Source organism: Palaemon carinicauda, chromosome 4 (genome assembly GCF_036898095.1).
Source record: "Palaemon carinicauda isolate YSFRI2023 chromosome 4, ASM3689809v2, whole genome shotgun sequence".
NCBI lineage: Eukaryota > Metazoa > Arthropoda > Malacostraca > Decapoda > Palaemonidae > Palaemon > Palaemon carinicauda.
This window is the reverse complement of record NC_090728.1, coordinates 84,807,719-84,820,218: the sequence shown is the minus strand read 5'-3', so window position 1 is coordinate 84,820,218 and position 12,500 is coordinate 84,807,719. Positions and strand designations below refer to the sequence as shown.

Here is a 12,500-nt window from a genome sequence, read left to right as displayed (position 1 = left end):
AGCCAGTTAGAACAAGAATGTGTTTTTAACCATATTCTACTAGGAATCTGAATCTGAAAGAAGTTGTGCGATGGTGAACATAAGAGTCATCGATAGGTCAAGATCTGTGTACTATTCTCCTCAAAAGATAGTTGACAAACTACCGCTAGAGAGTTATTGGATCCCTTGACTGGCCAGACGATAATGCATGAAATCCTTCTCTCTGGTTACGGCCCATTTTTTCTTTGCCTATACAAACATCGAATAGTCTGGCCTATCCTTTACACATTCACACTCCTGACAACACTGAAATTACCAAACACTTTTACTTCGCCTAAGGGGCTGATGACGGTACTGTAATTGTTCAGTGGCTACTTTCCTCTTGATAAAGGTAGAAGAGACACTTTGACTGTGGTAAGCAGCTCTTCTAGGAGAAGGATACTCCATAATCCAACCATTGTTCTCTAGTCGTGGGTAGTGCCATAGCCTGTACCATGGTCTTCCACTATCTTGGGTTTGATTTCCTCTTGCTTGAGGGTTTACTCGAGCACACTATTCTATCTTTTTTTTTCTCTTGTTTTTTTTTTTTTTTTTTTTTTTTTTAATGGTGTGTTAGGCAGGCGTAATAGAAGGGACATGGATGCCTGGTGGTTTATCAAGAGGTTGTATTTTCCTTATCTGATTCTATTTCTTCTTAAAACCATCCTTACTGTCCTCCCTTCAGTTGAAGTGGCTATCCTGGAGGGTATTTAGCCTTGCAATGTGCATCAACTCCTCCATGTTGACAAGTTTTTCCGACTTGTTTTTCTATAGTCTATGGGTTTGATCAATCACTTTATTTATAGTTCTGTACATATTGTTTTTGTTATTATTCTTGGTAATTTAGTTTTCAAGTATGATGTCTCCTTTTTATTACCATTAATTCTTATGCTGTCTGGGGACATTGAAATCTAGTACATCCTAGATTTCATCAATGCCGTCTACTGGATTGCAATATTCGTGGTCTTCATGCAAATATTCAAGACCTTACAGTTGTGTCCAGACAGAATGATATTCTTTTGTGCTCAGAAACTTTGGTTTCTAATATGAGGCACTCATCTGAGCTCCTTGCAAGTGCTTTTAAGAAGCCCATAATGTTGAAACGTGATGCCATCTCTAGGGCCAGGGGAATGACGTCTCATAAGTCCTGCTATGAATATGGATGTCATGAGATTCAGGTAATAAATGTTTGTGTCAGGCATAACAATTTCTATTTGTGTTCGATGTACCGGAATAGAGACATGGATGATTCTATCTTTGATTGTCTTCTTACCATTATGGCAAAGATACAAGAAGATGATAGAAAGGCCTCTTTTGTCTTTGTTGGTGATTTCCATGCTCACCATAAGGAGTGGTTAAGTTCTGTTTCTCCTACCGATCGCCGTGGCTTAAGAGCTTTAGACTTTGCCTCTGAATCAATATCTGAGCAAATCATAAGTGAAGCTACTCACAGGTTTGGTAACTGCTTGAACCAGTAAACACTGACTCCCATGGCGTTATAACAAGTAAGGTGGTTCACCAGTTGGGACATCTGATCATGCCTTGATTTCATTAGTAGTGAAGACTGAGCAGCGTGTCTCTGCTGTATCTTACTCATGTAAGATTTATATGAAATCTCAAGCAGACTGGAATGGGATTTTGCATGATCTTTTGGGCTTGAATTGGTCAAATTGTATAGTAGTGTTGACCCTGTTATCCCTTTGAATGAGACTCTAGTCAATATTATTGATAGGCGTATCCCTTCTTGTGTGCTAAGGTACCGAGTGTAGGACAAACTATGGTTCAATGATGACTATAGACATGCTTATTTGGCGAAGCAGGAGGCCTATCATTTTTGGAAGGGAAACAGATCAGATTTAACCTGGAATAACTAAACTCAGCTCAGAGCTTTTGGTCAGGGAGTTTATGCTTCAACTGAAAAGGAATACAATCTAACCATAAAAGAAACCCTTTCTGATACAACCAAGGAACATATGTGGTGGACTACCCTTAAATCTGCACTCTTTGATGGGGATGCAACGGTTACTCCTTTACTTAAACCAGGTGGCTCTGTCAGTCATTGTCCAAAGGAAAAGGAAAGCCTTTTGACTGATGTGTTTGACAGCAAGCAGAGTAATGAAAAACTCGAACTTCCCCATTCCTGTTTTCCTGAGGCTAAACTAACTAGTTTAGCTTTTTGATCTCGTGAAATTAAAGTTCTGTTAATGGACCTTGATGCTTATGGAGGTGTAGACCCAAATGGCATTTTTCCTTTGTTTTTTATAAAGACTGCAGATTTCTTAGCTCCAAAGTTATCTGTTATTTTGCGCAAGTTAGCAAGAAGATGAGCTTTTAACACTTGTTGGAGAATTGGTAATGTTACTCCTCTATGTAAATGTGTTAGTGGTAGCTCAATTCCATTTAATTACCGCCCAATTTCCATAACTCCCATATTATCTAATGTTTTTTAATGTCTTTAGGCAAAACGTCTTAATAGGTTTGCTGAAGGTAATCATCAGATCCCTAGTTTACAATTTAGTTTTCATAAAGGCCTTGAAACATGTGATGCCCTTCCTACAATCTCCAGTGCTGTACAGAAATCCCTTGGTTACGGTCAGAAAGTTCGTATGATTGGCCTTGATTTTAGTGCTGCCTTTGACTGTGTTAATCATGAAACCCTTGTTTTCAAACACAAAAAGTTGGGAGTGGGTGGGTTGTTTCTTAGTATTATTATTGAATTTTTAAGTAATAGATCTTAAAGAGTTGTTGTTGATGGGCACCATAGTGAGTATAGGAATGTGATATCTGGTATTCCACACGGCAGTGTTCTTGGCCCATTACTTTTCCTACTGTATACACATGACATGCGGTTTGGCCTAGAAAACCATCTGGATGCATATGCAGATGATGCTACTCTCTTTGCATCAATTCCATCTCCTGTATGTAGATCGGGGGTTTCTGAATCCCTTAATAGAGATCTAGTAGAATTAGTGCATGGTGTAAATTATGGGGTATGAAGCTGAATCCTAATAACACTCAAAGTATGATTGTAAGTAGGTCAAGGACAGTGGATCCTCAACATCTGGATCTCAGCATTGATAATGTTTCTTTAAATTTGCATGGCTCTAATAAAATTTTCGGTGTGATTCTCGATAGCAAATTTACTTTTGAGAAACACATTAGGTCTAAGTCTTCTTCAATTGCACAAAAAATTGGCTTATTGAGAAAATCTTTTAAGATTTTCGATGATCAATCTACTCTGAAGAAATGTTTAGTTTTTTCATTCTACCTTATTTTAAGTATTGTTTTCCTGTCTGGTCTTCAGCTGCTGATTCTCATCTTAATTTGTTGGACAGGAACTTACAGTCTATTAAATTTATTATTCCTGATCTAGATATTCATCTTTAGCACCGTCGTTTAATTTATTTCATTATGCATGTTGCATAAAATTTTTCATAATTCCTGGACAGTTCCATCCTTTTCGTAATACTAGGCATGCAGTTAATTCTAATAGTCAGGCCTTCTCCATCATGAGGCTCAATACTACACAGTATTCCAGCAGTTTTATTCTAGCTGTGACCAAGTTGTGGAATGATCTTATCAATCCGGTGGTTGAATCAGTAGAACTTCAAAAGTTCAAACTTCCAGCAAATGTTTCTATGTTGAACAGGCTGACATAAGTCTTTTTATAGTCTATATATGGATTATCTGTTTTAATGCTGTTAATATTTTTAAAAATATTTTATTTCAATTTTTCATTACTACTTATATCGTTTGTTTGTTTCTTTGTTTCCTTTCCTCACCGGGCTATTTTTCCCTGTTGGAGCCCTTCGGCTTATAGCATCTTGATTTTCCAACTAGGGTTGTAGCTTGGCTAATAATAATAATAATAATAATAATAATAATAATAATAATAATAATAATAATAATAATAATAATAATAATAATAATAATAATAAAGAAAAATGCTGGAACAAATAGTTCGTGTTGATTAATATTGACTGAATGATGCTACGAAGTCTGCAAATGGCCCAGAATCTATGATAGTGGAACTTCAAAATGAAAATTTCATGTCTAAAATAGACATGAGCAAGGGATATTGACAAATTCCAATAGAGGAAACATCAAAGAAGTCAGTTTTCCCAGTTTCTAGTGGATGGTACTAATTCAGGATGACGTCATTGGACTGATGAACTCAGTAGTAACCTTCAACAGAGTGATAAATTCAATAATATCCCAATCATTTTTTATTTTATGAATAATGTGTGAATTCATTCAGCATCATGGGAAGAGCACATGAATGGATTCACGACCTATTTTACAGAGGGAAGGAAGCAGGATTGACTATCTGACCTAATTACGGTGCCAAGAAAATAGAAAAGTAACACTTATAAAAATCATAGCACTTATTGTGCATAGACTAATCAGGAAATTTCAAAGCAACCATTACTAAACCAATTCAAAGATATTATCTTTCGGCAGGAGAAAACTACAAGTGTTGCTGACAGATGTTGAATTTCTATGACGTCAGCTAAAGTAAGATATCCTTGGGCAAAGCAAAATGAATGAAAATTCAAGATTTTCACCACCATCCACCATGACATAAGTAAGATATTTTCTCATATGGAAGCTTGTAAAAAAATACGCTAATCTTGCAGCTTCTCTGACTGGCTTAGTAAAGAAGGAATGACTAAACAGCAAAGAGATATGTGAGAAACTTCAGCAAAAGACATCTGATGGACTGGAGCTGACTTTATGAACTGCATCTACTCAGTACTATGTGTGCCAGAATTGAATCTCTTATCTAGAGGATAGCTGTACTGGACAAAGAACTAAGAAATTTAGAAATTTGCAGAAAATCTGTTTCTAATCACCTATGCAAATAAGAAACTAAATATAAATAAATGCAATGCTAGTGAAATTAAAAAGGAACGTCTATCCATAGTAAATACTTTTAAAATTTTCCAGCTGTACCTTTAAGAAGTGGATTTTATGATACAGAGATCATGGGTCAATTGTTTACATCCGAAGATGTAAGATTGAGTTCCAGGAATTATGAGGTGGGCCATAGCACTGCACTATAATTTTTCAGTGGAGGCTATCATAGGAAAGCACAACGTTGGGGCAGAATATTGAAGCAGACTATTGGAAGTAGCAAAAGCTTACTTTATGGATTGCTATGAATTTGTGTTCTACACCTTATTGCGGTTGGGTGTATTTTCTATTTTAAAATCTATCCAATGTAAGATCTTCTCTATAGGCATAATTTGATATATTAGTTTATTGGTCATACCATAAGATACATTAGGTGGCCTCCTTTAGACAAAAATAGTAGTGATCTCTAGATTAATGAGATCGTTCTGTTTAAAGAATTTAAGTATCATCAGACTTTTAGATTTGTCTTCCCAATCCTGTTTCATCATTATCTTTTTTTTTAATGTTTTTATTTCTCCTATTTGTGACTTCATATACTTTATTATATCATTTTTTCTTTGACTTAGTTTAGTTTGTTTTGATAGTAATGATAAACATTTCTATTCTAATAAAAAAAATTTATTGCGATAAAAAGATTAACTTCCTTACCTTTGTAAATACTGCTTTTATCAAATCCGAGGTTGTTCAAAACTTTGCATTCCCTAAGATTGGCCAAGTTGAAGGGAAGAGTCGAATCCCACTGCCACGCTCCGGTTCCTCTGAAGTATGGGGGGTGGGGGTGGAACAAAGGTAATATCGTAAGCTATATATATTCAACTTGAAAAGCTGCTTCGGTAATATAATCATCTTATTGACAAACACGACCAAGAAACTTCACTCTCTCACCTGAATATAGTCCAAAGCCACGTATCTATCAATGGCATTGAGTGAGAGAACTGGTTAACCTTCATTATCGTCAACCAATGATTTTTCAAATCGTTTCCAGGAGGATATTTCTTTGACTCGAAGTTAAACCAGCGGTATCTAGGTAGGGCAAAATTCAGCTTGATAATATGAAGAGCTCATTTTTTTAGAGATAATTTTGTGGGACATTTTCAAATTTCTCCATTTTCTAGAGATTATTATTATTTGAGATAGCTCCTTGAGGCTTTGTTCATTAGTGTTTCCGGATATTGTTTAATTCTCACACAGTATGAAGTTGTTATTATCAATTTGGTGACGATGATAGGTCACTGGCCCCTCCTTTTTCAGCAAACTATAATCTGTATACAATAAGGTTGAAATGAACTAGGCGTACTAGATCAGTAGTTTGTAATTTCCAAGTTGAAAAGATGGAACTATCTTTTCTTGTCGATTTTCTTAAGCATCCTAAAAATGTGCCAAAACTTTTCAACAGTTTTTCTTCGCTTATTCATTATGAACTGACATGAGTAATAACTAACATCATTTAAATTTCTTAAATTACTGTTATTGAAATGGTTAAAATGATTAAAATTATTGAAATTGTATTATCAAAATTATAATTATTATCATTAGAATAATTGTAGTTATTATAACAGTATCTGCTGCCTGTCACTCGATAAAACTGCGATGGGACGCAATACGTGCTTAATAAAAAGCAACAAAGAACCATCTGGCCATGTCAGATAAATTTACTTGAATAAATATGTATTATAGAACCTACATTTTGTAGATAGTGAAATGCCCGAGGCTTTTTATAAATGATACGCAGTTCTACCTATTCATAAACAATAAAAAAAGTCCAGAGCTGTATGGATAGGAAAAAAACTAAAACTAAATCAAGACTTCAGCATGCGTATTTGCAGGCTCAAAAGAAAGAGTGAAAATAAAGAATAAAGCTATAGAAGTAAAAGGGATGGCAAGAAAAGCAGAAGCATTAACTGACAATCCCTTTAGTAAGGGGATAAAATATTAAATATAACTAAAATAGAACATCACTACTAAAGAAACACAGGTTTCCCAAATATATATCAAACTGTGTACACATCAAAAGTACTTGTCCCTAATTTTGCTATCTCGAGAATAGGCAATTATAGTGTATATCACTTAAAGTGGTGTATATAATCATTTAACTTAAAAACATACTATGCTTACTGAAGAAGACAATTAAACTATTCATGAATAAACAATTATTTAAATAAGAAATCAGTGTAAAATACAGTATTTGACGAAATTGCAATGAAGAATATGAATAAGAAATTTCTAATTTAAGGATAACATAATACACGTAAGAATATAACTATTGATTAATTAGACAAAACTGCAACTAAAGATACTGGGAAAATAGGATTTGGCCACACGAGACTCGGCTGCCCAAGGTACTAGGAAAATGCGAAACATTACAGATATATCTATTGAAACAGTTGTCATCCAAATGATTTTTTTTATTTTTAAGAAAACTGAATTAAACCCGAGAAATAAAAAGAACCGAGAGAAGGCACATAAGATAGTCTCCAAATACGGATACAAATATGGTGGTTGGGGTTGGTATAATGAGCATTCTAAAATCTTGGATTGTCAGCAAATATCATTAAAAATAGAATGGTAGGAAAATATCAAAGAGTGTGATGGAAGATTTGATTTAGGGAAGTTAAAAAAGGAACACAAGTGAATAAAAAATGGATTATGTTTAGATATTCTTAGTAAATATGAACAAAAACATTACGGAGAAAACTTCGTTCTTTGGGAAATAGAGATAAAGAAAAAGATAATTAAGGTGTTAAAATAAAAGATGCAAAGAAACAGATCCTGCCGATGGACTGTTTTAAAGGGTTTTCGATTGTAGATTTATGAATGACCAAAGAAGTGAGTGGTGGAGATACAAGTATACAAGGATACAAGGCTGAAGGGTAAGAAGGTGTTAGGATTTGATAGGATAACGAGTCGAATGCAGCAGAAGTTTGACTGACTGGCCAGGAAAAATAAGGTATGCCATGTGTGGGAAAGGCTCCACTAGAATGGATGAGAGTGATGATTTTTCCTATGCTTATAGGTAATACAGAAAGATTGAATACGGATTATAAGGCCTCCATGCTACTTAGTATATCGGGACAGATGTATGATAGGATTTTGATTGTGAAGTCAGACGGGTAACAGAGGAACTGATAGGGGAAGAACTGTGTGATTTAGATGAGGGAGAGGATACGTGGTTTGAATATCAGTTATGAAAATTTTATATAATAAGTTTAAGAGTAAAGGTGAAAAGATATGTGGGGCATACTGCACATAGATCTAGATATAAAGCTTAAGATATATAAGTACAAGCAATATGGAGTATACTGAGGATGTGTACTGCAGAAAGTGATTAAAAACTCTTATAATACAAGCAAAGTGTGTGCTAGGTTATCTCGATGGAAAAGTAACTGGTTTTATGGAAAGGTTTTTGTGAAACAAGGTGCACTATGACTCAAAGTTCACTATCACTGAATTGAGAAACAAACAAAGGTAGATGGAGAATTGTAGGTTTTAAAAGGTGTCTTAAATGGGATGCAAAATCTCTGACGTTTAGGCTAAAGATAATACCATAATTGCGTGACATATGAATACTTCTGTACACGTATTTGTATAAAATTACCGTTTATTATAAATGGTATGCAGGCTACATGTCATGAAGTTGAACATATATCTTAAGACAATTTTACCTTCTTTTAACTAATTTAATTGAATTATCAACCTGCTTATCTTACTTCGTATCATTGCAAATTTCATTGTATCTACCAAGTCTGTTTTCGGATAAATCTTATGTTGAATTGCCCATAGCTAGTCTGAAATTTTAATTTTCCCTCAACATCTATCTTTTGTTTTTTCTATTATGCCTTGCAAACAATTTGCTCATAAAGTGGACATGATTTTGTTGTGTATCTTTCATAACTATGAACAATTCTCAAGTTATTCTTATCCTGCATGATTTCTGATTTGATCTGAGTCAACTGTGGTAACTGAGGAAGCCTTTGCTGCCAAAATTATTTCACTCTGATTTGAAATTCTAAGTTCAAGTCTTCCAGGAGAGAGAGAGAGAGAGAGAGAGAGAGAGAGAGAGAGAGAGAGAGAGAGAGAGAGAGAGAGAGAGAGAGATCAGCTAAAATTATACATATATGAGTGTATGTCTTGTGAGCATGCACTGTCCATGCAACTGAACGAATTATTATTATTATTATTATTATTATTATTATTATTATTATTAATTGCTAAGCTACAACCCTAGTCGGAAAAGCAGGAGGCTATAAGCCTATGGGCCCCAACAGGGAAAATAACCCAGTGAGGAAAGGAAAAAAAGGTAAAATAAAATACTTTAAGAATAGTAACAACACTAAAATAAATATTTCCTATATCAACTATAAATACTTTAACAAAACAAGAGGAAGAGAAATTAGATAGAATAGCGTGCCCGAGTGTACTCTCAAGCAAGAGAACTCTAACCCAAAACAGTGGAAGACCATGGTACAGAGGCTATGGCACTGCCCAAGACTAGAGAACAATGGTTTGATTTTGGAGTGTCTTTCTCCTAGAAGAACTGCTTACCGAAGGTAAAGAGTCTCTTCTACCCTTACCAAGAGGAAAGTAGACACTGAACGATTATAGTGCAATAGTTAAGCCCTTGGGTGAAGAAAAATAATATGGTAATATCAGTGTTGTCAGGTGTATGAAGACAGGAGAATCTGTAAAGAATAGGCCAGACTAATCGTTGTATGTGCAGGCAAAGGGAAAGAACTGTAACCAGAGAGAAGGATCCAATGTAGTACTGTCTGGCCAGTCAAAGAACCCTATAACTCTCCAGCGATAGTATCTCAACGGGCAGCTGGTGCCCTGGCCAATCTACTACCTTCATTTTTCTTCAAATCAAATTGACTTAAACGGCACTATTTACAGCAGATCAAGAAGTCTAATGAAAGAATGTTGTGGGATATATATTTAGAACAGATTGTCTTTATGTAATACCTTAATGCAATACTCACCTGCTCTGCGACCACAGCAGAACAAGAGTTCTAGAAGCGAGTTTCTGAACCACATCCACAAGTGGACGACTGAAGTAATCAAGTTCTGTGAAAGGAACTAGCTCGTCTTCAAATTCTCTAAGGAGGAAAGGCCACTTGCCATAACCTGATGGAATAAACAAAAAAAAAAAAAAAAAAAAATCCGCTACGGATCGAAGCTGTACTGTTGAATGTTTCTTTCTAATTGAATTACATTTACTATAGAGTAGACTATAAGCAAACATGAAGCAAATGTTTTTCTATCTTCTTGAATATAGACGAGCACAAGTACATGCATATTTATATGCTAATGCTAGATATGTTGATTGTGTCAGCACACAAGCACAAGTGATATATAGCAGGCATTCCATTGTAGATACAAACCTATGACAATTATGTCTGGGACAGCGTCAGTATCGATCCACTCATGAATCTTTTTGACTTTTTCCCCCCTTCTGTTGAACGGATGACCTTTTTCTGATCCCTCCGGAGCCCAGACAAAACTTAATCGGAATTGGTACGTATCACTGGGCACTTGGTCTTCAGAAATATCAGTGTCGGAGTATTCAACGTCCTTCATTCCAGCTTCTCGTATTTCAGAATTCCCTGTCTCTATTTCCGACTTTTCTCTCTTGACTTCATCGTTAATGTCAACCGACACCGTAGTGTGAATTGAATCTTTAAAATTCATAGAGTTCACGAGATTCTTAGTCTGAGTTATCTTTTCTTTGCTATTATGAAAATTTTGCGCATTTGTGTTGAGATGCTTTGTATATATTGAATCATCTGAGGGGGGAATCCAGCCAATCACATCAAACGTCGACGGTCGATATTTATGATGGACTAAAGCTTCAATGAATGATTCATTTGTTACCTGTTGCAATAAAAATGTAAAAATAAGACCTATAAACTTCATATAAAACTACAGTCTTTTTTAAATACGCATTTCAAGAAATAAAAAAAAAACACACCCATCAATGAAATAGTAACAAGAATAAAGCCTCTTTGTGTTAATCTTACAACTAATATAGACACACACACTTGCAAGCAATTGTATATATATATATATATATATAATATATATATATATATATATATATATATATATATATATATATATATATAATATATATATATATATATATATATATATATATATATATATATATATATATATATATATATATATATATATATATACATAATTAAGGTAGGGGATCAACATTGGCCTTACCATGTGCTTTCGTAAAACTACACTATACACGTATAGAGTCAATCACTCTTTTCTCAGTATCTTTATGTAGTTTTATGATTGCTGTACTTCCCGCATAGATATCTACAAGTGATCTAACATAAGATTCATCTAATGCTTGTTCCGAATGTCTTTCATTACTGCTGAGGTTTTGACAAAATCAAAAGTTTTCTTATATATATAAATGGCATACAAAGTGGCTTGTCATATTCCGTCGATATTTCCATTAGCTGATTAATTACATGTATATGGCCAGTTGCTGAATACACACTTCCAAAGCCTGCCTGGTCTCTTGGTTAATTAAAGTCTAGTTGTCTTTTTATCCAGCCTAATGTGATCTTTGTATACATGATATGTTACTGAGAGTAAACTTATTGTTGGATGATTTTTTAAGTTTTCTGTCTCCCTTTTTGTGAATTTGTATGATGATAAAGTGTTTCTAAGCTGTAGGTATAGTCCATTCTTGCAGACATTTTGTGAAAAGTTTAGCCAGTTTTGATATTATGAAATCTCCTCCATCTATTATTAAATCAATTGTTAGGGCATCTTCTGCTTCATTGCCTCTTTAAAATGTTATGTTTGGTACTGGGTCAAGTGTTTCATTTTTTCTATTGGCAAAGTTATTTCTTATATCACTGTTATATGACATTGTAGAGGAATCCTCTGCAATTTATACCGCTCCATCTCTTTTGTTGATAAGTCATCCATTTTCATCCTTTAAATCAAACATCTGTTGGGTCCCTGTTCCAAGTCTTCTCTTCATCAATTTGATGCTCCTTCCTTTCTACAACGTTTCTTCAATTTTGGTTCGATTGTTTTTACAAGTATCTCGGGTCTTTAGTTTGTTTCTTGTCTTGGATGGTTATGCTAATTCTATTTCATCTCTCTTGGATTTTACCCTCATCTCGAATCTTATCTTTATTAGGTTTTTTTGTGTTTCCTGATAGTTTCCTTGATCTTGTATAGGAACTTTTCCACTGATCTTTTGTACTGTTTCCAATAAACGTTTTGTTAAATTACTGTTAATATCTTCTTTACTTGCTTCTATTTCATCATATTTCTGGAAATATCGATTTTGCATTGCTAAACTAAAATCATCAGATTTTTCTCTGATTACATGCGAGTTTATTTTCTTTCTTACAATTAGATTTCTCCTTTCCTTAGGGATAGAGAAAATTGTCTTCTCACCATTCTATGGTTGCTTGACTTTAACGTGTTTAACACTTACATCTTCAACTAAATTGACTTTTTCAACGGAAATAAAATCGATTTGATTTTTTTGGTTCTCCATTTGGGCTTCTCCATGTCCATTTTCTGTTTTT

The 12,500-nt window shown here is 34.4% G+C and overlaps 1 protein-coding gene across 1 annotated transcript in view; it reads right to left on the bottom strand.

Moving 5' to 3' along the window:
• Positions 1–12,500, bottom strand: part of LOC137639124 (uncharacterized) — a 47,787-nt gene that overhangs the window by 2,445 nt on the left and 32,842 nt on the right. Inside the window, exons 4-7 of the mRNA XM_068371436.1 lie at positions 10,311–10,800; positions 9,909–10,053; positions 5,818–5,955; positions 5,581–5,690 (exon numbers count right to left, since the gene is read on the bottom strand). Of these exons, the coding sequence (XP_068227537.1) occupies positions 5,581–5,690; positions 5,818–5,955; positions 9,909–10,053; positions 10,311–10,800 (883 nt within the window). The remainder of the gene's footprint in view (positions 1–5,580; positions 5,691–5,817; positions 5,956–9,908; positions 10,054–10,310; positions 10,801–12,500) is intronic.